General features: G+C 52.3%; 1 protein-coding gene across 2 annotated transcripts in view; it reads left to right on the top strand.

Moving 5' to 3' along the window:
• The first annotated feature begins 2,356 nt into the window (after window positions 1-2,356).
• The window catches only part of APCDD1 (APC down-regulated 1), a 33,308-nt gene continuing 11,932 nt past the window's right edge, over window positions 2,357-23,732 (top strand). Inside the window, exons 1-3 of one of the 2 annotated variants that reach the window (XM_070778954.1) lie at window positions 2,357-2,685; window positions 16,643-16,826; window positions 19,839-20,370. In XM_070778954.1, the coding sequence (XP_070635055.1) occupies window positions 2,628-2,685; window positions 16,643-16,826; window positions 19,839-20,370 (774 nt within the window). In that variant the 5' untranslated portion in view covers window positions 2,357-2,627. Of the gene's footprint in view, window positions 2,686-15,728; window positions 15,865-16,642; window positions 16,827-19,838; window positions 20,371-23,732 lie in introns of those variants that run through there. The other variant, XM_019986822.2, reaches the window with a different exon arrangement.

The raw sequence follows: 23,732 nt of genomic DNA on the forward strand, positions 1-23,732 counted from the left end.
ACTCTGGCTGGATGTTGAGGGTCAAGCATTTTAAGCGATGACATCACATGTGGAAAATAAACTGGCAAAACAGATTTGAAACTGGTGACATCATTCTGGCTCTGTTTCTACCACACCAGTAAGGCCAGTTGGAAAGACAAAAATGGTATCAATTTGATGGTTATAATGACACCAAATCATGGCTGACCTGTTGGTTTTCTTCTCCTTTTAAATGACAGGATCAAATAATCATTTATGAAAATTATCACCTAATTGTTCTGCTAACATGCGATGAATGACCTTCACATTTCAATGACCAGTTGCTTGTACATAAACACACCATCCTAACACTCTCTCGTGTCATTGCTTGCTTCAAATATTTCCTGATAGACTAAAAGGCATCCAATGACGAAAGGCATAGAGAAGCTAGACACCTCCCAGTGTGTGTTGTTGGTGACAAGGCTAAGTCCTGTTTAAGCAGTCAAATATGCTGTTTATATCATTCCCAACTGGCCAACATTCACGAGGAAATCAAGTTCCTGCTTTAAACCCGACTGACACATGGGCGACATTCAAATCCCACAGGTCATAACTGACTGCCCAAACCTAGGAACAGACACAAGCAAGGGATGGAGAAGAGTTGGTCCAGGGAGAGATGCTGCAACGCAAGCTCAACTCAGCTATGTTCCTGCTCCAGGGTTTTATGACACAACTGTCCCTTCTTTCACACATGAGTGTCTTTCATCCTCCAGATTTGCAAACATAGGCACATAACCCTCACCACATCCTCATGAGGTAGGCAGGTGGTACATGATATGATTCCTCAAACTAAAGATGAAAGGTAATAGTGATGGTGATAAAAATTAAAGTACATCAAACAGTATCAGCACCATCACATCAAAAGACCTGTGGCTTTCTCAGGAAAAAAAAAAAAAGGAAATTGTCACACGTGCCCTCATCTGTTTTACCAAGTTTTACGAAGATGCTGAAGTTCAACTAGTGCTGAGAGTCTATAACACAAAGAGTTGAATTATTGATGCTACTTTGTTCAAAGGGGCAGAAAACTCATGGAAGTCACTCCTTCTAAGTGTTTTATTTATGAAAAACACCAGCAGAGACCAGAATGTCCTCCCGATTCCATGTGGTCCCTGCTTTTCCTCAGTCAGTGTGAGGTGAGATTCAGCCTCCTTTACTGACAAACCTCCTCCTGAGCGCCCGGAAGCCTTGGAGGAGCTCAGAAGAGAGAACTCCAGGCCCACCAGAGTGAGCCCCCAAGTCGGCAAGCAAGGCAGCCACCTTGACCAAAAGCAGCTCCTGGCTGTCCCTGCCTTTGTATCTTCAAAGCCCAGGAAAAACTGAACAAACTCCCAAGACCCACAGACCTTAAACAGAACCAAGCTTTGGGCCGGGAGGCAGGGGAGATAGGGGGAGACCGACAGAGAGTGTGCCCCTGAAAATTTCCGCCTGTCCCCACAAGTCCTCGTCTCCTGGAAGGAGACTGGAAGAGGGGTCTGCATCCCTCCCCGCGCCTGCTCGTGAACCCCCCGGAGGGGAGGCTCTCAGCATCCTCTCCGGGGTGGGAGGAGCCTTTTCTCCCCCCTGCCACCTCTCCTCTCCTCTCCCTCAGTCGCACGAACACCCCAAGCTTGGAACGCGGACCTCTCTTCGAACCCACTGGAGACCCCGGCCTTGCAGCGCCCCACTCTTTGTCCCCACACTTGCACAAGTGGGGAATCCTCCCCGGTGAGAGGAGGGAAGACACCGGTCCAGAGCTGCCCGGAGTGGGGAGGGCAGGGACGGGGAGGAACATGTGTTCCTCCTTTCGGGAGGGGGTCCTGGGCCTAGACCTGTGAAACTCTCGCAGGAGAACCTGTCCTAGAGTGGGAGTCGAGGAGGAGGGAAGTGGGGCGGGCCTGGGGGAGGAGAGGGGATGAGGTTTGAGAGGAGGGGCGCGGCAGGGCCGCGGGATAAGAGGAGGGAGACGATGGGGGGAGAGCCGGAGGGACAGGGGAGAGGAAGGGAGCGAAGGGGCGGCTATGGGGCGGAGCAAGGCCGGCGGACCCCAGCGCCCTTCTATTCCCCCAACGGGTCGGGAGGCTCCCCGGCCCTCCTAGGCCCTACCCTATCGCCCCGCCCCATTGCCCCGCCCCACTCAGCCCCCCACCCCGGCAATCACCCCGCCCCGTCCAGGCCCCGCCCCGTTCTCGCCCCGCCCTCCAGGCCCCGCCCATCCAGCCCCTTCCAATCGCCCCCGCTCCCGCTCCGCCCCGCCCCTGGCCCTTTTCAGGCCCGCCCCGGCTCCGCCCCGTTCCCGCCCCGCCCCCTCCAGGCCCCGCCTTGCCTCTTCCCGCGGCGGCGCCCTGGAAATATGAAGAGACACAGCAGCAGCGGCCAGTGCAGCTTGGAGCGGCGGCGGCGGCCGGGCGGGCGCGGGGCGGCCGGGCGCTCAGGGCCAGGCGCGGGGCGGGAGGCCGGGAGCGGAGGGGCCAGGCCGGGCATGGGGCGCGCGGCGGCCGCCTGAAGCGTGCCTGGCCCTGTCCCCGCGCCGCCGGGCCGCGCCGCCCGGACTGCGGGCGGGTCCCGGGGAACTGGGTCCCCGGACGGCGGGCGGTGCGGCGCGCGCGGGCAGTCCCGGAGGAGGCCCGGAGATGTCCTGTGTGCGCCGCCTCCTGCTCACATCCCTGTTCCCGGCCCTCCTGCTTCACGGTGAGTCCGGGGGTGGGGGTGGGGGGGGGGAACGGCAGCCGAGGGTGTCCCCGCGGGGACTCCCTAGAACCGAGGTGACCCCGCGGCAAGGCACAGCCACATCCTGGGCGCCCTGAAAGAGGCTCGCGTTCCCCGGCGTCGGCCGTGCTCTCTCTGGAAGGGCGCGCGCTCAGACTTTCCGTCCAGGTCCCACGACACTTGTGTCCACTTCGCGGGGCTTCGGACTACAGGCCGTCAAGGACCCGCAGGCTGTGCGCCCTTCACAGAGTGTCAGAGCGCAGGGGGCTCGCGCTGAGCTCCAGGCTTTGGGGGGAACCGTGCAGAGGACTGTGATCATTTCAGGGCGAAAGCAGCGCGGGTGTTCTTGCGCTTCCCTCGGAGAACGAGTGTCTCAAGGGGCTGGGCAGGGGTCTGTCCCAGGTGGACCGGTAGGTTCTCTGGAGGCACTTTCAGGGAGTGGGGTCCTCGCAGCAGCAGAGGGGCAATAATTAAAACTAGTCCCCTCAGTTCTCCAGGACCTGAGCTTGCTTCTCTCCTGCTCTCGTGGGTTTTGTTTCTGCTTGGTGTGTCACATGTTCTCAGCGGTCCCAGTAAACCCCCAGCTAGAGAGCAGCAGGCTTTACAAGTACTCCAGAAATTGCACTAAAGAAAGTAAGACAGCATTGCTCCGGGATGGGAAGGTGGACTTGTGGCGCTGGGTGGTGGCAAGCACATGTGCTGATCCAGATGTCCTGGGTCAGCTTTCCCTACAGGTGAATGCCTGGCCCTTTAGTAGAGTGTCCACCAAGAGCAGAGCTCTCCTGTCTCCACACCCACCATGACCTCTGCACGTCAAATCAGCAGGTCAGCACCCTCGCAGCCTCTAGGTTTCTGATCCAGCTTCAGAAGGTGGTCAGGCAGTGACCCTTCAGACTATCTAGGAGAGGGAGGGGCAGCACCCTGGGAGCCCTGAGCGACTGTTTTCTCTGTCGTCCTGCTCAGGCGGGTGGCGTGGGCAGTACAGTTCCAAGGGCCCTGTGAACCCGTTGGGCTGGGCCAGACCTGCTGGACGGCCAAGGTGTACCCAGAACCCCAGCGATCCCAGACTTTCAAAGTCAGGTTGGAAGACTCGCAGTTCGAGGGCCAGAAAAAGAGAGAAGGTGTAATTACAGGGTTGCGCTCCTCGGCCCATCTGCTTGGAATTACAGAGCAGTCTTCATCTTTGGCTGAAACATGAAACAAATCAGAGCCCACGGGCAGATCAAACGGCAGCTGCCACCCACACCAGAAACGAGAGGCAGAGAGAGAGGATGAAGGGGAGAGTGTCCCCTAAAAAACCTCTCATCGTAGTTGAAAGAAAATGGGCACATGGGTGAATGCCTTTAAAGTGAAAAAAGTATTTGAAATTGGCATGAACAGAATTTTTTTTTTTTTTTGCACAAGGCCATTTGCCTTTTGGACTACAAAAGCCATCCTCAGAGACGCAGCCTAGGCCAACCCATCCTGAATTTTTCCTCCTTGTTTCGAGCGGTGGAAGTTGAAACCACACTTCCTGCACCACAGTGCAAGCTGCGATAGTACCAAGGGGTAAGGGGAGCCCAAGTGCAGCCTCATTGTGGCTTGAATCTAGCCCCAGATCTCTGGACTCCAGCTGAAGTCAGCCTGAACTCCGTGGGGTCGGGGTTTACCCAGACCCACAGTGTGCCGGGAGGGAGTCAGGAAAGGGGCATAAGCCAGTGGGGCCAGCCCCTGTGCACGTGTGCACATGTGCATGTGTGTGCAGGCATACATATGATGAAAGGATGTAAGATAAAAAAACAAGGTTTGCCAAGTTTAAGGGGATGACGAGGATAATCCTACAAAAAGTCATCCCATTTCAAAGTGAACCTCCTGTGGCAAAATTATGCACACTGATGTTGCCCACAGACCAGCTGCGCTCGTGGGGGCTCCAGCACAGAAGAGAAAGTGAGGGAGTAGTACTTCTGGGTATAAATCTCTGTGACCTGAGAGAGGCTTGCTTGTTACGATGCCTTAGGGTAGTGTAGAGCACCAGGAAAGAATTGAGTATTCTTCCTTTCCCCCTTTTCTGACCTGTTTTTACTTACTTGAAGTACTTTTAACAAAATATGAGCATTAGTCCATCTAACCCAAGGGAGTGGCTTCAGAGTGTGTCTTACTCTGTAGTTAGGGGTCTTGCAAGTATTTAAAGATTCTGTAGTAACAGATGGAGCTTGATCGTTTATCTTAAGAGAAGTCATCAGTCTGAAGAAAATTGCCTGCACTCTTTTAGAATGGCTTAATGATATGTCTACTGGTATTGGAAAAGATCCTGATGCTGGGAAATATTGAAGGCAAGAGAAGAAGGGGGTGGCAGAGGATGAGAAGGTTAGATAGCATCACTGACTCAATGGATACGAGTTTGAGCAAACTCTGGGAGACAGTGGAAGACAGGGAAGTCTGGTGTGCTGCAGTCTATGGGGTCACAAAGAGCCGGACATGACTGAGTGACTGAATAGCAAACAACCTTAGGATGCCATTTGTTTATTTATTAATATGGTAGCAATTAGTAAATTAAAACATATTTTCTATGGTGATGCATGTACTTGGGGCCAACTTTAATTAATTTAGTTCCTGACATCATTTGTAGATTATTTGTTCCACCAAGTCTCATTAATAAGATTACAGAGTGCACAAGACCTTCAGGAAGATTCCAGGTGAAGACGCTGGAGAAACTATTGTGTTTGGCATCTGATCTTTGTTCAGTTTGGGGGTTACTTTTATTTCAACTCAGGCAAGTCATAAATCACCCCTAGATCCTATTGGTGAGTAAATTAGGATCTGGCAAGACAGGAGCCTTTTGTTTATTTTAGCTTTTTTTTTTAAACTGTAAATGTGGTGAGAGACCCAAGTTCAAAATGTGACGATGTGAAAGCATGCGTGTCAGTTTTACTCTCCCCTCCTTCACCTCCTGAGAACAATTGCATTTCTTAGTCCAAATAAAGCTGATTGAATGTCGTGAGGGTCTGCAGCTGAGGGGTGTCCCTTGTTGCTGTTTTCTTTGCTTTGATGAAAAGTCACAAAAGTCATCCCGCTCCAGAACACAGATTAATACGAGGCGTTTCAGAGTAAGTGGTGCTGTCGTGTGCCTGAGTGCTGATTCTCTCTGCTGATGGAAACAAAACGTGTGGGATGAAGTTTTGGAGCCCATGTTGGGGAGATGGTCTTCTCCTCAACACCGTTTACTTTGTAGCATTCATTGACTTTTCTGAAATGGGAAGACACTTTTGAGCTATTCTCTTTCACTCAAGTGTAGTCTCTTAAAGTTGAAAAAAAAAAAAAAAAAAAAAACAACCAAAACTGTGTGGATTACCAAAAGATTGTTTAACCAACAGAATGCAAGGAAACATTGCAATAGGGTAAAATAGAATCTTTGAAATATGATTTTTACTGAAGGCAGTTCTTGTGACCAAAAATACATTGCCTTTCCTATACCTTTTCCCCCCTAGTCATAAAATATAATCTTGAAAAGAAATAGGACTCAGCTGCTCATAGCAGGGAGCAAGGGTCGTAGGCAGATGGTAAATATTCTTTTGTGGAAGAAACCGACCGGCCTTAAGCACGTGGCTGAGCTGACTCGTTGTAGCTGTGTTCCTTCTTTTTCTCCCTAAGTGAGTAAAGAGCTCAACATCAGTGGGAGACAGGGCTGTGCAAATGCACATCGTTAAGGGACAGACTGATGACAGCCTGATAGAACATTTGGGACTAGAAATGTGAAAAGGTATGTTGGTGATTGTGAGCATCTGCTGGAAGCTTACGTGGCGTGAGTGTCTTTAGGAGCCCCTGCGTGGGGTGGAAGTGATCCTGGGGAAAAGCTCAGGAGAGTCTGTCACCATCCCAGGAGGAGTGCCTACTGTGTCCTGACATTGTGTGCACAGGCCGTTTAGTTCTTCTCACTTTGGGAATAAAATTATTTTGGAAAGTCGTGTAATCGGAGGAACCTAGGTCAGAGAAAGGATGTGAAGTCACCCTGCAGTGACTGAGGGTCTCCTGTTCTCGAAGGGTTTTCTAGCCTCCTTTCAGCCATTCAGTCACCAGATCTGTCTACCAGGGCCTCCTGGTGCCTGTGTCCCTGCTGGCTGGGGACAAGGCTGGGAGGAGGGGCAGTCCCTTCCTGAAGATTCCTGAGAACACCTGGGGAAGGGGAGAGCTTATGGAGAGCCCAGAGCCAGGAGGTTGGCGTGCTGCCCTGACTGCAGTGTTTCTCCCTTCTGGGAGTCCTACACTCCACACACTCACACACCGTGCACATAGACACACCATACACACACACACACACACACACACACACCATAACATATACACTCACACCGTAACACACACCGTACACATGTACGTACACACACCATACATACACCACATATACACACACCACATACACACACACCATACACACACACACATCACATATACACATACTATAACATATATACACACACCACATACACCGTCATACACCATGCATAGACACACACACCATGAACACACCATGCACGTATACATAACATGCATACACACAGCATACACCACACACACACCATACATACACCATGTACACACACACCATACACACATACCATACACATCCACACACGTGCCATAGACACATTCAAACACATACCATACATACACCACATGTACACCATGCACGTATACACACACTATACACAAACACATACATACCACATACACACCATACACACAGGTACCACATACATACCATGTATACACCACGTGCATACATACTGTGAAGACCCCAGGTGCACACACACACAGTGCCCAAACACCACACACACACACCACGCACACACACACCACACATGTATACACAACACACCTCATGCACACAACATACACACAGACACACACCATATACATAGTCACACACACCTCACACACACACATGGCTGTGGCGAGCAGTCTGTGGTGGCAGCCGTCAGCTCCAGGCCCAGCGGGCAGAACAGCCATCTGTGGTTCAACCCCAGCGTCTGGCCCGGACACCGAGGCCTTAGAAGAAAACGACTTAGAGAATTACCTCGTTTTCATCTGAAGTTAAATGAAAGCAGGAATTTGAAATCTTGACTTTATTGTGTTTCTCATAAAGGGAAAATGCTTTCAGATAAGAAAGTTTAAAGACTGGCAAAAGCAACTCTCTCAGCTTTGATCTCCGGAGACATGGAAATAAAAACAAAAGCATGGTGAGTGTAGGTGCCCGTCTGGAGTGAACTCCAGCTTTTGTTCCAAGACATGGCAGCCGTGTGGGCGGTGGAACAGACTGCCGACCTCACGGCCCACTCGCCATCTCGAGGGCCCCCTTCGTGGGCTGGGCGATGTCTTGGTGGAGTGATCACTTGCATGTCCCCTGTTGTCCCGTCGTCTCTCCATGGATTTGTTTGCATCACAACGCTCCACCCAGAGAGGCATCCTCGCTCTTGTGCAAGAGGGATGCAGGTCACGTTGCATCCAGGATACCAGGTGCCTGGTGAGCGGGGACGGGTCTTTCAGAAACCTGCCGCCCTCCGAAACCACCATTGTGTATGTCTTGATGTTACACTTACTTGGCTGTTCTGATATAATTTTTTTAAGCATTAAAGCACCTTTTCAGTGACTACCCAGCTCAGAGGTGAGTTCAGTCCCAAGTGTCCAAGTGTGCCTGGAAGTGTTTCCTTCCCAACTGATTTCTTACTTTATTGTGTGGATGGTGGTTTGGAGTGTTGGGTCCTCAGTCTAGATGGCCAGGTCAGAAACTGCAGGGTATATCGAGGGGACTCAGATTTTTTAAATGTTACTGAGAACTTGGGGATGTGGCCACACACCATATCTCTCTCCCAAGTTTCCTTTCCCGTGTCAGTGATGGGTCCGGCCTCATATAATACAACCTTGCACCCGGTAGGCCTGCAGCCACCTGCTGAGGGGTGAAGGTTGGCTCTGAGTCACTACTCTGTCTGCCCCCTACACCCGCCCTTCACCTTCTGTCTGATCCTGTCCGTGGCCTGGCTCACTCTTCAAGAACGGCATGGGTTCAGGGATCAGCGTGGGTGATGGAGAAATACTGCATTTGTCCTTGTTGAAGCCAGTGTTCAGGGGTGCTTACTGTGAGCAGAGCCTGGCAACCTGGAGGCTGTAAACAGTCACCTGGCCCCATGGGCCTTGAACTTAGGTCACAAATCCCTGGGTAAATGGTTAAACCTGTGTCTCCTCTCGTTTGGGGAAATCTGGTCTTTTATTTGCTATCTCTGGGAGTTTTCACTGTCTGAACAGTAGACTGTCAATCATGGTAGAAGTAAAGGTCATTCTGGAGTCATTTAGGACTTCTGTTGTGAGTGATTTTGCCCGTGGGAATGAGTTGATCTTGCACATACACATGTAGGAACACACATGCACGCACATATCCAGGCATGTGAACACACCCTCCAGAGCCCCAGGAACTCATGTAGTTCTCTGCAAGAGGTCATCTATGAAGTTGTCCCCCGAGCCTTGAGGAATTAGTTTGTTTTCAGCAAGAGAACAGTCTCCTTCCAGGGTCCTGTACTTGAAAGAAGCTGCCCCGTTGTCATAACCATTTGATCTGGGCCCAGGCCTGAGACCTCAGATGTCAGAGACTGTTCTGTAGTGAAGTCACACTGATGGCCGCTTCATCAGAGCACCACTGATTGGGCCGGCTGGGTGTGGCTGTATCAGGGCCTGGCTCTTCCTAACGCCCTTGACCTTGAAGACTGGTTTTCCTCTGCTCCTTTCTGTTCATGTGCCTGATATTTGAGAAACGAGATAATATGTGAGTCCAGTGAATCTTCAAGTATTTTGCAGATGGTAGTTACCATTCCCATTCCTCTAATTTTTACTTTGTACTGGGGCACAAAGGCACCTGTTCGATGACCGGCCAGAGTCACCTTGAAGCCTAGAAACAGCCCCTTTCTACCTGTGCTGGTGCTGGTTAACCTTTGAGATGCTCTTTTCCTTGTAGTTATTTGCAACAAAACTTAACGAATGAGACCCGATGTGCTAGTCTTCTCAACTGACCAATACATCTAGACTCCTTAGTTCACCAAAACCTTGATGTTATTTGTGTGTGCATCATACATGTGTATTTCCTGACTCATATGAGAAACACAGAGAGGGGGACCCTCTCATGGCCTAAATAGGACTGTCACCTGCTCACCGATGACTACTGCATCCAGAGCACCACCCACAGGCACTGCTGTTCCTAACAGTGACCTCACCGTGCACCGCCTTAAGAACCTGAAAGACCGTCATGTCAACTGCACTCAATGTCCAACGGCAGAATTGTCAGCAACCAAATATGGCGACGGGGCTTCCCAGGTGGTGCTAGTGGTAAAGAACCCACCTGCCAGTACAGGAGACTTAAGAGACTCAGGTTCAAATTGGGTTGGGAAGATCCCCTGGAGGAGGGAATGGCAACCCACTCCCAGCATTCTTGTCTGGGAAGTCCCATGGACAGAGGAGCCTGGCGAGCTACAGTCCATAAGGTCCCAAATAGTTGGACACGGCTGAAGCGACTCAGCACAGGACAACACACAACACAGCAGATATGGTGATTAGCCAATGCACTTCTGATTATACCGATAATCTAATCAAATGCAGGGTTTTAAAGTTATTATGCGTGATAAGACATTTACTATTATAAGTAATAAGTACACTCAGGTAGTAACTGTTATCACAGTCGCCGCCTTGGAGTTGGATGTCGATTTAAGCTGTTGGAGACAGGTGAAAGTGGACCCTTAAGTATTTTGCAAGAGTTTGTTTCCAGACTTAGTGCTGATTAGTAATACTCCTGGTTTCCTCTCTCTGTCTTTCCCTCCTTCCTTTCCTTTTTAAATACCTTCTTGGTGAGACCTCTCCCTACCACATGCCAGAGATGGTCCATGCCTCTCTAGAACCACAGAGAAGATTTACTGCTTGTTGAAAGCAAGTCCCTTCGCTCATCTTTCTCACATATTCAGGCAAAATTGATACACTGAGCCATGGCAGAAGCTTCATAATTGATCCTCCTGCTGCTCATCCCTCCAAAAAAGGGAAAAGCAGTCTTTCCCAAATGGAATCCTTATCCTGTGTTAGTTTGCCTAAAAGCTTTGGGTTCCTCTTCCCTGGTCCAGCCCACTCCATGCTCAAGATGACGTACACGGGGCTCTGTCCTTGGCCACACCGGGGTCTCTCCTCCATGAGGCCTCTCCATCCTTCCTCCTTGTGTTGGGCGTGGGCTGAAAACTGTCTTCAGGACACAGCGGCCCCTCCAGGAACCCCCACCAAGGCTGAACTCAGAGTCTACTCCCCCTCACGAGCCCCTCCATAAGCCCTGGGGTCTGGTTTCTCCCCCAACTGTAGGATGTGCCTACAGAGTGAATGCCTGGCCCTCCAGAGCCTTTCTGATGGTGTGAATGAGTGAGTTGCTAGTTTCAGTCCCAGATTTGGAGCTGACACAGTCCTGGCAATGCGAGAAAATGGGGCCCTGGGTTGGCCAGAAGTCTAAGACTGGTCTTGGAGGGTACCCGATGGCTGATCCTGGGAAGGGAGTCCTGGGGTGTAAGGAGTTGGGGCGGTCCACATGGCCTCCCCTGCAGCTGAACTAGGTGCCTCATGTGGCCTTTTCACTCCCAGCCGTTGATTGAATATTAGACGGAACCTGGCTCAGACGCTAAAGAATCCACCTGCAATGCAGGAGACCTGGGTTTGATCCCTGCGTTGGGACGATCCTCTGGAGAAGGAAATGGCTACTCATTTATGTATTCTTTTTTTTTTAATTGAAGGATAATTGCTTTACAGAATTTTGTTGTTTTCTGTCAAACTGCAACATGAATCACTCATAGGTCCCTCTTGAACCTCCCTCCCATCTCCCGCCCCATCCCGCCCCTCTAGGTTGATACAGAGCCCCTGTTTGAGTTTCCTGAGACATTCAGCAAATTCCCGTTGGCTATCTATTTTACAAGTGGTAATGTAAGTTTCCATTTTACTCTCCTCATACATCTCACCTTCTCCACCCCTCTCCCCATAAGTCAGTTCTCTATGTCTGTTTCTTCATTGTGACACTCCAGTATTCTTGCCTGGAGAATCCCATCGACAGAGGAGCCCAATGGGCTGCAGTCCATGGGGTCGCAGAGTTGGACACAACCGACTAACACTTTTCACTTTCACATGGGGCAGGTGTCCACGACTCACACCAGGCAAGCTGGGTGAGTGTTGGCAACCTCATCCAGAGCTGACCCTTAGAGACAGCTTCTCCTGCCTGCTCCCACTTGACCTCTTCAGTTTTGCTTCCTAAGAACCATCAAGGTGATGGGTACTTTGAAGGAAAAAGATAAAAAGAGAATAAATTCCAGTCCCATTTCCCACCCTAGAGATTCATCCCCACCTGGTGGGTAGCCCTGTATCCCAGGAAGAGGTTGTCTATTGAGTCCTCAATGCTGCTGGCCTCCTGGGCAACACCTCGCCTGGGCCCCCATGTGGCTTGTTGTCCAACAGGAGCAGCAGCAAGATGGAGACTGGTCTCTAGAAGCCCTTTGCCTGCTCTCTGCTGCTGCTGCTGCTAAGTTGCTTCAGTCGTGTCCGACTCTGCCTGCTCTCTAATGATGTGCAATTGGTAGTTTGGGGATTTTCTTTCTTCCTTCCCTTGTCATAAAGCTGCCTGTGGGCACCCTCCCTGGGTGGCGCCCGCCTCCCGCACAACCACACAGGTCCTGAGCACCATGCCCTCTTCCCCCAACCCCGAACCTACCTCCTCTCCAGACCTGGCCACCATCCACACTGGTCCTCGGACATCCAGCCCAGCGAGACCTTGAGAGTCTCCATGTTGGGAAAACTCAGCTTCATTCTTCTTTGTGCTTCCAGCCCCTACACTGCACAGAGTGGCAGCACGTGGGCACTTGTTACGGTGAGTAGCGCTTGTCACCGGCCTCGGGCTCCCATGCTCCTGTCCATCTGGGTCACCAGTGAGTCGGCTGCTGGGAGCCCAGACCTCTGGGTACTCTGTCCATGCAGAGCTCAGAGTGCACCAGGGTCAGGGGGACTCTCTCCATTATGGTAGCCATCTTGTTAGGAAGGGCTTTCTCAGGGCCTCCAAGAGCCTGACCATCATTTAAAATAAAAGCATGTGTGCATGCCAAGTCGTTTCAGCCTTGTCCAACTCTTGGCAACTCCATGGACTGTAGCCCACCAGCATCCTTGGTATTCTCCAGACAAGAATACTGGAGTGGGTTACCATGCCCTCCTTCAGAGGATCTTCTTGACCCAGGGATTGAACCCACGTTTCCTGCGGCCCGTGAATTGCAGGTGGATTCTTTACCACTGAGCCACTGGGGAAGCCCTAAAATAATTGCTGCTGCTGCTGCTGCTAAGTCGCTTCAGTCGTGTCTGACTCTGTGCGACCCCAGAGACTGCAGCCCAGCAGGCTCCCCTGTCCCTCGGATTCTCCAGGTAAGAACACTGGAGTGGGTTGCCATTTCCTTCTCCAATGCATGAAAGTGAAAAGTGAAAGTGAAGTTGCTCAGTCATGTCTGACTCCTAGCGACCCCATGGACTGCAGCCTACCAGGCTCCTCCATCCATGGGATTTTCCAGGCAAGAGTACTGGAGTGGGGTGCCATTGCCTTCTCCAAAATAATAGCAACTAACATCTAATAAGAACCGTGAACCATATGCTAAAGGAAACGCTCTTGGTGAGTCCTGAGACTGACTCCAGGACCCTGCAGTGCTGTCACCTCCTCCTTACAGGTGAGCGCACGGGAGCTTGTGGGGCCGAGTGATGGGTTTGTGGTCATGGTGCCGTTGTGTTTCATCGGTTGTAGGACTGATGTCTTTTCATAAATAAGGTCTTTACAGTGGGTGTGCATCTTCCAGTCGCCGTGAGCCTGTGGGTGGCAGTCATGCTGGGGACGTGGGTTTTCACCTGCGTGAGCCTGGACCCAGCTGCCCGTACTGTCCTCACCTCACTTCCTCTCTGTGCACTCTTATTACTCTCCACCTGTGGCATAGTTGCCAATAGCTTGGTCCTGAAAATAGAGTGAAAGTTTGAGCCAGGTGTTAGAATTCACTTGTAAATTCTACTCTCAGTGCTGAGAACAAAAGTGAAAGTAAGTGAAAGTGAAGTCGCTCAGTTGATCTGACTCTTTGCGACCCCATGGACTGTAGCCCACCAGGCTTCTCCATCCATGGAATTTTCCAGGCATGAGTACTGGAGTGGGTTGCCATTTCCTTCTCCAGGGGATCTTCCTGACCCAGGGATTGAACCTGGGTCTCCCACATTGCAGGCAGACGCTTTACCATCTGAGCCACCAGGGAAATCCACTCTCAGTGCTGAGAACAAAACCAGGGTGGAAATCAGGCAGACCAGTAAGAGAGCCAGGGGTGTCCCGTGACATCAGTGGGTCAAGTGTTTATCTCAGAGTGAGGGTGGGAAGTAGCTGCCCTTACATGTTTCCTCACTGAGAAACAGTTATGTGGAAGGGAAGATGCCCACGAAAAGACAAGGCTGTGTTTGAGCTTTGTGGTCGAGATCCTTGTAGAGCAGAGCCATTACTGTCCCGAGTGAAGCTTTGCAGCTGAAGGCCAGATCTCTCTGCAGAGATGAAGCAGTCAGAGGCCGTATTCTGAGGGTGTCTGGGCACTGCTGCTAAGGCCTGTGTCACTGTTTAAATGCAAGTGCTTTTTGTCACTGGTAATAAAATAACGATGCATCTTAACAATCACTGAAGTCTTGGGTTTGATGAAATCTATTAAGTGGCTGATCCGGTTTCAAACCTAAGTAGCCCAGTTCCGGCATTTCACCCATATCCACTCCCTTCCAGCTTTCCTTAGCTTTACGGGGACACATTTGCAGAGTGTAAAGGGGTTTATATAAATCAGTTTTAGAACAGAGCTTGGCTTGGTTGATCTGAGAGCATGGCATCTTGACTGAATGCTGAGTGTCACATTTAAAAGAGAATCTTCTCCAGTTCCCAGTGTCTCGTGACTTGAAGACTTGAATTAAAGTCTATTTTTTTTAGCCACATAACAATTGCTCACACAGTTGACTACTCAACAGATGACAAGTTATACTGTATTATTTCTTTGTTTCATTCCCACCAGGAGACTCAGGAAGTGCTTCCTATTGTCAGGATGATCACGGCTCTTGGGGCTGGTGGAGGCACCCCTCTCCAGCCTCAAGTTCAGAGCCAACTGAGAGAGGTCCACACAGGTGCCAGACAAATGGGGACTGAAACCCTGGAATTGGGATAGATACCCCACCAGAAGACAGTGCGGGTGGACGTCCATGTAGGATTGCTAACAGGTCGCCCCTGACTTTTCCAGACTTTCCTCCTTCTCAGAGCCACGGCTTACCTACTGAAGGGGCCTCACTGTGGGCCTGGCAGAGGGGCTAATCAAAGTGTATGTGTTTTGAAAACAGGCTGGCTTTGCAAAGAGAAATAGCCAGGTTAGTAGGCTTGTGTCCTGCCTGTTTCCTTCTCCTCTTTGGGGAGGGTCGGGAATGGAGTACCCAGGACCATCGCTACAGCAGAAGGGCCTTCACTGGGATGGAGTTCAAGGCCACAGGAAGGGGCTTCTTACTTAACAGCCCTAAGCATTGGTGTCTACACCACCTGATGCAGATTTCTGAGTTTTAGTGTCACCACATTACCAGGTGGCACTACTGGTAAAGAACCCCCTGCTGATGCAGGAGACATAAGAGACATGGGTTCGATCCCTGGGTCGGGAAGATCCCCTGGAGGAGGGCATGGCAACCCACTCCCGTATTTTTGCCTGGAGAATCCCATGGACAGAGGAGCCTGGTGGGCTACAGTCCATAGAGTCACAAAGAGTTGTACATAACTGAACACACACACATACACACACTCTAAGTTGGGTGTGATTCACATGGTTTGCCCGAACAGATTTGGTGGTGACATAGCATTTAACATTTATTATGAAACGATTACCACAATCAGTTTTGTTAACACCCATCTTTTATCGTTGTATGTTTGTCTAATAGTGGTTTTGTTTTGTTTTTTGCTAACACAGTGCTGAATACCTAGTGGGTCCACAATAAAGACCCATCAGATCATGAGTTACTTCAGGAGTGACTCTCAGAAGGAACAGCAGGCTTTCAGAAAGACAGCTCCGTCTGTTTTCATTGCCTTTTCCTGAACACATGGTGGTATGCACATTTTGGCCAACCTGGTCCACATGTACTAAAGAGACGTTTGTCCTAGGTCCCCTCTACCCTGGAAAACATTTACAAGTGTTCAGTCTTCTTAAACCCTGTAACATATGTTTGTTTGTCACCAACTTTGAGTGGCAGCTTTGGAAGATCACTGAGGGAAATCACCCCTGCCCCCTTGGAGGGAGAGTGGAGGCCTGGCATCACCTTTAGAGGGTATCCACTTGGAGACCGATGAGCCCAAGATGCATGAGGTAGCACGAGCAGAAGGGAGCCCCTATGGCAGGGTGTCTCCTGAGCTCCATGGGCCTCTCCTGCCATCTCCTTTCACCCTTTTGCTGAGGCCACTGCTGTCTGTGTGTCACTGGCCTGTCCACCTCCCCGACCTCCCTTCCTGCCGTTCTTCCAGCCCTGTCTCCAGCCTCAGTGGCCCTGAGGCACGGGCTTCTCTCCCCTGCAGCCCTGCACAGCTGCTCCCAGAGGCGTGGCCTTGTTGGCTGGTTCAGGAAACTGGGTTTGGGCTCTGGCTTTGCTAGGGACTCATCAAGTGACATCATGGAAGTCACGTTCATTGTCTCCCCAGATCCCATATTCTCAGCTGGGCAAGGATCTCCTGAGACCCTTTCCCACTGAGGCATGTGAATTCCAGGAGAGCAGGAATAGCCACAGACCCGGCGTTTCCCACCTGGGGGACGGCCCTGCCTCGGGGAAGTTCCTCCACCAGTCTCACGTCTCTAGGGCTCCACTGACACCTGCTTCCACGTTTCTGTTTCAGGGCTGGGAGAGGGCTCTGCTCTCCTTCATCCGGACAGCAGAACCCATCCCAGGTCCTTGGAGAAAAGCGCCTGGCGGGCCTTCAAGGAATCCCAGTGTCATCACATGCTCAAACACCTCCACAATGGAGCCAGGATCACCGTGCAGATGCCACCCGCCATCGAGGGCCACTGGGTGTCCACCGGGTAAGCGGCCGGGTGCAAGGGCCCGGCAAGTGCACTTCTTAGGGTTTCTCAGGTGCACAGAGACTTTCTAGAACCCACAGTGATCCTGGGGTTGTCTGAGTTCTCACTCAGAGCCAAGCGACTCTTGGAAGCCTGGGTTGATGAAGAAACAGAGCTCGGTCCTGCAGAAATCTTAGCCTGGGCAGTGGGGATACGGTGCCACTGTGAAGCCACCTGGGAGTGAAAGCGTCCTTGTTTACTGAACCTGAGGACCACTCGTGTATGAAAAGAACCATTAGCAAGTGAAATTAGCAAGGAGTCTGTGTTTCACCAACCCTGAAACATGACGTGCAAGCTTCTGATGGTCTAAATAGTCTAGCGGTATTCTGGTAAGTTGATATCCAGCTTCAGAGTCTGAGAGTACGTTAAAAAGGACCCACACTGCCTGGACCAGCCAGGGCACAGCTCTTGGCTTCTTTTCCAGGCTGTGGAGCTGAGATTTATCCCGGTTTGAGCTCTGGCTTATCTTCCATTAGAGCTTTTAAAAATAGCCCAGAGGCAGACCTGTAGTCTTCACCCTGCCCATTAAATTGTTGCAAATTCACATGGCTAACTAGGCTAGGGAATAGTGAGATCTGACGCCTTCTGTGCAGACCCTGCCCAGGTGCCTCAGGAAGGGTTCACAGGCATCTGGAGAAGAGAGGAAAAAGCGAATAAGACAAGGGAGACCCAGAGGGTTTTTGTTTTTGTTTTTGTTTTTCCCCTAAAAATGGGGTTTCTCAGAATAACCTCCTCATCAGTATTGGCACAGACAATCTTAATGCAGTGTACTTTTAAATAATTTATCATTTTGTTCAACAAATATTTCTGAAGTGCACAAATGTTTACTGCGCCTGAGCACAGTTCTAGACTGTGTGTGTAGCAGAGAGTGAAACAGACACGTCTTCAGGAATTTCACAAATAAACACACGAAGTGTTACAAGGAGGGAAAAAAAACAACAGGTGCTCCAGGAGAATATCAGGGCTCCTATTTTAGGACGGGCTGGGGTGGGAAGGGCTACCAAGATGAGGACACTTGAGCTGAGATGTCCTTGGCCATGCAAGACTGGGAAGAGCTCTTGCTGGGGGGCAAGCAGAGGCTGGACTGAAGAAGCACCACGGTAGCCCTTGTGCCTGGGGCGGGGGTGGGACAGCCCCCAGCAGGCCAAGGAGGAGGCTAAGCCGGCTCCCAGGGCCCCTGCAGACCAAGTCTCTTGTGAGTTTGGCTTTTAATGAAAGAGAATTGGGATGCCATTGAAGAGATTTCAGCAAGGGCCCTGCTAACAGCCTGATGCAATGTGACTGAAGGATGCTCTGGCTCAAGGGGATGGTGGAAAGAGTGACTGGGGATAGTAGGGTTCTCGGCCTCCTTAATCAATAGAAATCAATCAGAGGCTGGACAGGAAATTCAGGCCAAGCTTTACTGGGGCCCCTGCGGCAGCAGAGGGGAGCAAAAAGAAGTAATAGGTTGCCTTGCTTGCCCGGGTGGCTCAGTGGTAAAGCATCCGCCGGCCAGTGCAGGACACTCGGGTTTGATCCCTGGGTTGGGAAGATCCCCTGGAGGAGGAAATGGCAACCCATCCCAGTACTCTTGCCTGGGACATCCCATGGACAGAGGAGCCTGGCAGGCTACACCCCATGGAGTCACAAGAGTCAGACATGACTTAGCGACTAAACAAGGATAACAACAACCCCCCAAGGGAAGGGCGAGCTTGTTCCTTACATGGGATGAGGGTAGGGGGTATGTTGTTCAGGGTTCGGCAGGTGGGATGGCTTAGGTGGTCTGCCCACCTCTTAAGTGGTGTTGAGTGCAGGGGGTACACACAGTCCCCTGGTTTGCTCCCGGCTCTTCAGAAGGCAGTGGGATTTTTGGTATTTCTGTATCTTGTCCATAATTTGCCCAACTGCACATGCACACAGTTATTTTTAGTCTCGTAGTTTCTGTGTATCCATTGCTGGAGGAGAGGTGTGTCCAGGTGCAGGCACTGCAGCCAAGGGTCCTAGGTCCCAGCCTGTCTCAACTTGGGGATGACCAATTAAAAAGCTGGAGACTAGTTCCAGCTGGAGATGGCTGAGGGCTGGGTGAGGGGAGTCAGTCGGGGGGCTGATGGAGAAGCAAGTGGATGTGAACTCAGAACTGGATCAGCAGATTCTCAAGTGAGATGAGGTGTGAGAAGTCAGTGGTGCTCTTGTCTAAACCATGGCAGCAGACATGAATGCCTCTTACATGGAAGGACTCCTCTCTCCCTGGGGGATGGGGGGAATATGGGTTTCCTCTCCCTCTGTCACAGAGACAGATGCTCAGAGGACCACTGGGTGCCATATGTCCACTCGGCATCTGCTGGCAGATGAAGGTCTCTCCCCAGCGAATGGCACCCACTTCCAGTAATGCTCAGTTTTGTCTGACTCTTTGTGACCCATGGACTGTAGACCCCGGTCCATGGGATTTCCCAGGCAAGAATACTGGAGTGGGTTGCCGTTTCCTCCTCCTCTTCCTGACCCATGGATCAATCCCATATCTCCTGCGTCTCCTGCATTGCAGGTGGATTCTTTCCCACTGAGCCATCAGGGAAGCCCTAATGCCCATCCACCAGTTTGTAAGCTAACAGTAATTTTGAGAACCACTGGCCTTTGGGATGTCAGCTTCACAGCTTGATTTAGCTACACACGGCTCAAACCAGATTTACCATACCTACTAGGTTTATATATAAATAATAGACACAAGCAGGTTAAAGGCCAAGACTGGTGAGAGGAACGTCCCAATGTCACCAAGACTAGGATCTGGCTAAAGGTGATGAGTGGACGGATTCTCTGGCCAGCCCACTGACCGCAGCTGTGAGGTGTGGGGCCAGACCCCTGTGATGACCTCCCCTGCTTAATGTGCTCACAGTATCCCTCCATGTTTCCGGAGCTGTGAGGTGAGGTGTTGGGCCCCTGTGATGCCCCCCTCTTGCGGCTCCGGGCTCACTGGGTGTCTGCCCCGCTTTCCCGCAGCTGTGAGGTGCGGTCGGGCCCCGAGTTCATCACCAGGTCCTACCGATTCTACCACAACAACACGTTCAAGGCCTACCAGTTCTACTATGGCGGCAACCGCTGCACCAGCCCCACCTACACGTTGGTGGTCCGCGGCAAGATCCGCCTGCGCCAGGCCTCCTGGATCATCCGCGGCGGCACCGAGGCCGACTACCAGCTGCACCGCGTGCAGGTCGTGTGCCACTCAGAAGCGGTGGCCGAGCGTCTGGGGCAGCTGGTCAACCACACGTGCCCCGGCTTCGTGCCTGCCGGGGGCGCCTGGGTGCAGGACGTGCCCTACGACCTGTGGCAGGAGGAGGGCGGGCGCGAGTGCACCCGGGCCGTGAACTTCGCCATGCACGAGCTGCAGCTGGTGCGCGTGGAGAAGCAGCACCTGCCGCACAGCCTGGACCGCCTAGTGGAGGAGCTCTTCCTCGGGGACGTGCACACCGACACCGCCCAGAGGATGTTCTACCGGCCGTCCAGTTATCAGCCGCCGCTGCAGAACGCCAAGGTAAGGCGCCGGGCTGGATGTGGGGGGCGGAGCTAGGGCTCTCCGCAACACCGACGGGCTGGGCGGGGCCAGTTATCAGCTGCTGCTGCAGAAGGCCAAGGTACCCCGCTGGCCCTGGATGTGGGGGGGGGTGGGAGTGGGGGGCTGCATCATGGGGGGACTGGGGGTTCCAGCTACCAGCCACCCCAGAAGAACACCAAGGAACCCTGACGCCCCACTGTGCCCCAGATGTCGGGGGTGACTCTGTCACAGAGGGACCACTGGGGGTGATGGGATGGGAGGGCCACAGGCCAGGGGACAGGGACCTGGGTCAGGGCACCTGGGGGCTCACCTCCAGCTCTGTGATGGGGCCTGGTTTTCCCATCTGATGAGGGTGATGGGCCTGGGTTGGTGGCTCAGAAGGGCCTTGGTGGCCATCCTTGAAAATTTCTAAGTTTTCTTTCTGTCCTGACCCTCTGGGAGCTTCTTCTATGAGTCCAAGAGGAAAGCTTGCAGGAAATGGAGAGGGGTTATGATCTTAGCACCTGGAAAGACAGAGGGGCAGCCAGGTGGGGATCCCCTGGCCCTGGAGGTGGGCGTGGGGGTGAGGGCTGTGGACCCTTAGAGCCTCCTGCTCTGTCTCCACAACAACCCTGTGAGGCCTCAAACGACCACCCTCTTAGCACAAGAGCGAGCAGCTGAGGTGTGAGGGGTGGTCTCCTGCCCAGGGTCACTGGTTAGTGACTTTCAGAGTCAGAGCTTGAACCCAGATCTTTCCCGAGACTCCACCCTCTCCCGGTTGGACTGAGACCTAAGTCACTGTGACGCTGGGGAGGATGTGATGGGGACAATGAAAATCTTGAATTCTGACCCCCTAATTACACTTGGATTCACCAGGCACTTCCTTCCCGCAGGCTTGGAGTCTGTGTCTGCAGTAACAGGATGGTTTCCGCCACAGCATCTGGGGAGGCAGGCAGGGGGCCTGGGATGTTGGGGGGAGGGCCAGAGAACCCCTCCCCCCCCCCCCCACCCCCCCGCATCAGACCAGCTTTTCTGGAATCCTCTTTAGAACAGCAGCTCTCCAATCCAGGGCTTGTCTGACTTTTGCTTGGTGGTTTATTTGTTGGATTTTTATTTTTCTGTCTTTTTAAATTTACTTTTAACTGGGGGAGAATTGGGCTTCCCTGGTGGCTCAGCTGGTAAAGAATCCATCTGCAATGCAGGAGACCTGGGTTCGATCCCTGGATTGGGAAGATCCCCTGGAGAAGGAATGGCTACCCACTCCAGTATTCTGGCCTGGAGAATTCCATGGACTATATAGTCCATGGGGTCTCCAAGAGTCGGACATGACTGAGTAACTTTCATTTTCTTGCTTTATAATGTTGTGTTGGTTTCTCATCCGGTTTGTTCTCTACCCTCTGAGGGCGCTTATGGCTGGTGAGGGTACCGCATGGTATTGCCCCCCACCAGACCGCAGTTGTTTTCTTTCTGTGACTGCAAGCTTGTGCCATGAAAGTTGGGAAAGTCACCTTTGTGACGACTGTGGGACATCTGCTAGGAGGCCAGCCTGGAGACACTGCTTCCTCTGGGTGCGTGTCTCAGGGACATCCCCTCCTCGGGCTCCAAGCAGACCCAGGTCAGGTCTGTGTGCTGTGCCCTGCAAGTTCCTGGGCTATCTGGAGCAAAGATGGGACAGGGTCATGGGGGAGAGGGCAGCCCACCTGCCCCTAGGACCCCAGGCACCCTCACAGAAAGAGGGCAGGCATGGGCTCTGCTTGCTCCGCAGCTGATGGAGGGGCCCCAGGCCTGGCTCCTGGCAAGTGAAAGGATGTCGCAGGACCTCTGCAGGTGGCTGCCACGTCCAGACACTGTGGCTCCTCTCCAGACTTCTGGTGTCGAGACACTGTGGGAAGGGGGTTTGCAGACGTGCACTTGGCATCCTCTGAGCCCAGTCAAGCTGACATTCACATTGTCTCTGGGAGTGAGTGAGTGTGTCACTGGCGAGGATGGCCTGCAGCTCGTCCGGAAACTCCGCGGGAGCCAGAGTCCCAACCCGGCCTGGCTGAGCCTATTAGAGGATTGCCTGGGAGCAGAGCCTTTATTCCTGCTTATGGTCCAGCAAGGATGCTAGTGAGCAGGATGGTCAGGGGCCAGGAAGGAGAGGGAGGCCAGACGGAGGCCCCCTTCCCGGGAGAGGCCGCAGATAGCCTGGACCTGACCTGGGGCTGTGTGTGCACATCATGGGGTCCAGGCCCTGCTTCCTCACCTGAGGATGCTCACATGGGCTCTTTGATCTCTTGCACTCTCCTTACACCTGGAAAAGCAGGGAATGCCTGCACCCAGCTCTCTCTTCCCACCTCTGTCTCTGCCACTTCTCAATGCTCTGCGGCTCTTAAAACAAAGTTAAAGGGTAAATCCTTGCTCCTGAGCTGGTGGCTCCAGAGAGGCACCCCCATTCCTGTGCCCACTGGGCTGACTTCCCTCACCAAGCCCTGCCGTCTTTGAGAGAGCCAGGTTCACACCCCAGCTCCTGGAGCACACACATCTCGGAAGTGAGTCATGACATATCAGCATGGGTGGCAGCTATGAGGCTGATCTTCTTAGGATTTTCATTAAAAAGTCAAGGCTTTGATTTCTGACAACGTTGGACCTTGGAGATGGAGCCAGTCCCAGGGTCCAGGCCTCCCGGGGTCACCAGCTGCAGGCTTGACAGTGTTTTTCTGACCTCTGGAACTAAATCTTTTCTGTAAAAGAAGCAGAATTGATGGGGTTGACATGCAGAGCACCATCAGGCATTGGGAGAGGCTGCCCACCCGGCCTGCAGCAAGGAGCCCTCGGGGCAGGTGGCTCCTGCAGGGAGGGTGTCCAAGGAGGGCTGCCCAGCGATGACGAGGCTGTAAGGTGGCTCCTCCTGTTTTCTCTTCCCTTCTCTGCGGGGAATGTTTCCCCAGATGCTTAAGAAGTAAACTTTAAACCCCAGGCCACAATCCCTCTCCTTGTTAAAGAATCGCTAAGGGTGGAGAAAGCCTTGGACCATAGAAACTACCCAGGACACACTGTCGAGTTTTGTTGTTTGTTTTGTTTCAAAGGAAGGTATTGAACAGTGTGAAGAGTGTGATATCATGTGTAAAACTAGCAACAGAAGAAGAAGGTAGGCTGACCAGGGACCTGGTGTTTCTGCAATGTCGGAACAAGGAGGAGGGGACAGTACGGCCAGGGACAGATGTTTGTCACCGGGAACGTTTCTGTACCTTTGTGCTGAGATCTTACGCTATCCAAACTTGTTACCACACTCAAATTCCAAAAAGGCAGGACTCCGAGGCTCGGAGGAGCGCGGTGGCCACAGATGAAGTGGTGGTGGGGCTGGGCGGACGCGGGCCGGT

Source organism: Bos indicus, chromosome 24 (assembly GCF_029378745.1).
Source record: "Bos indicus isolate NIAB-ARS_2022 breed Sahiwal x Tharparkar chromosome 24, NIAB-ARS_B.indTharparkar_mat_pri_1.0, whole genome shotgun sequence".
Classification (NCBI taxonomy): Eukaryota; Metazoa; Chordata; class Mammalia; order Artiodactyla; family Bovidae; genus Bos; species Bos indicus.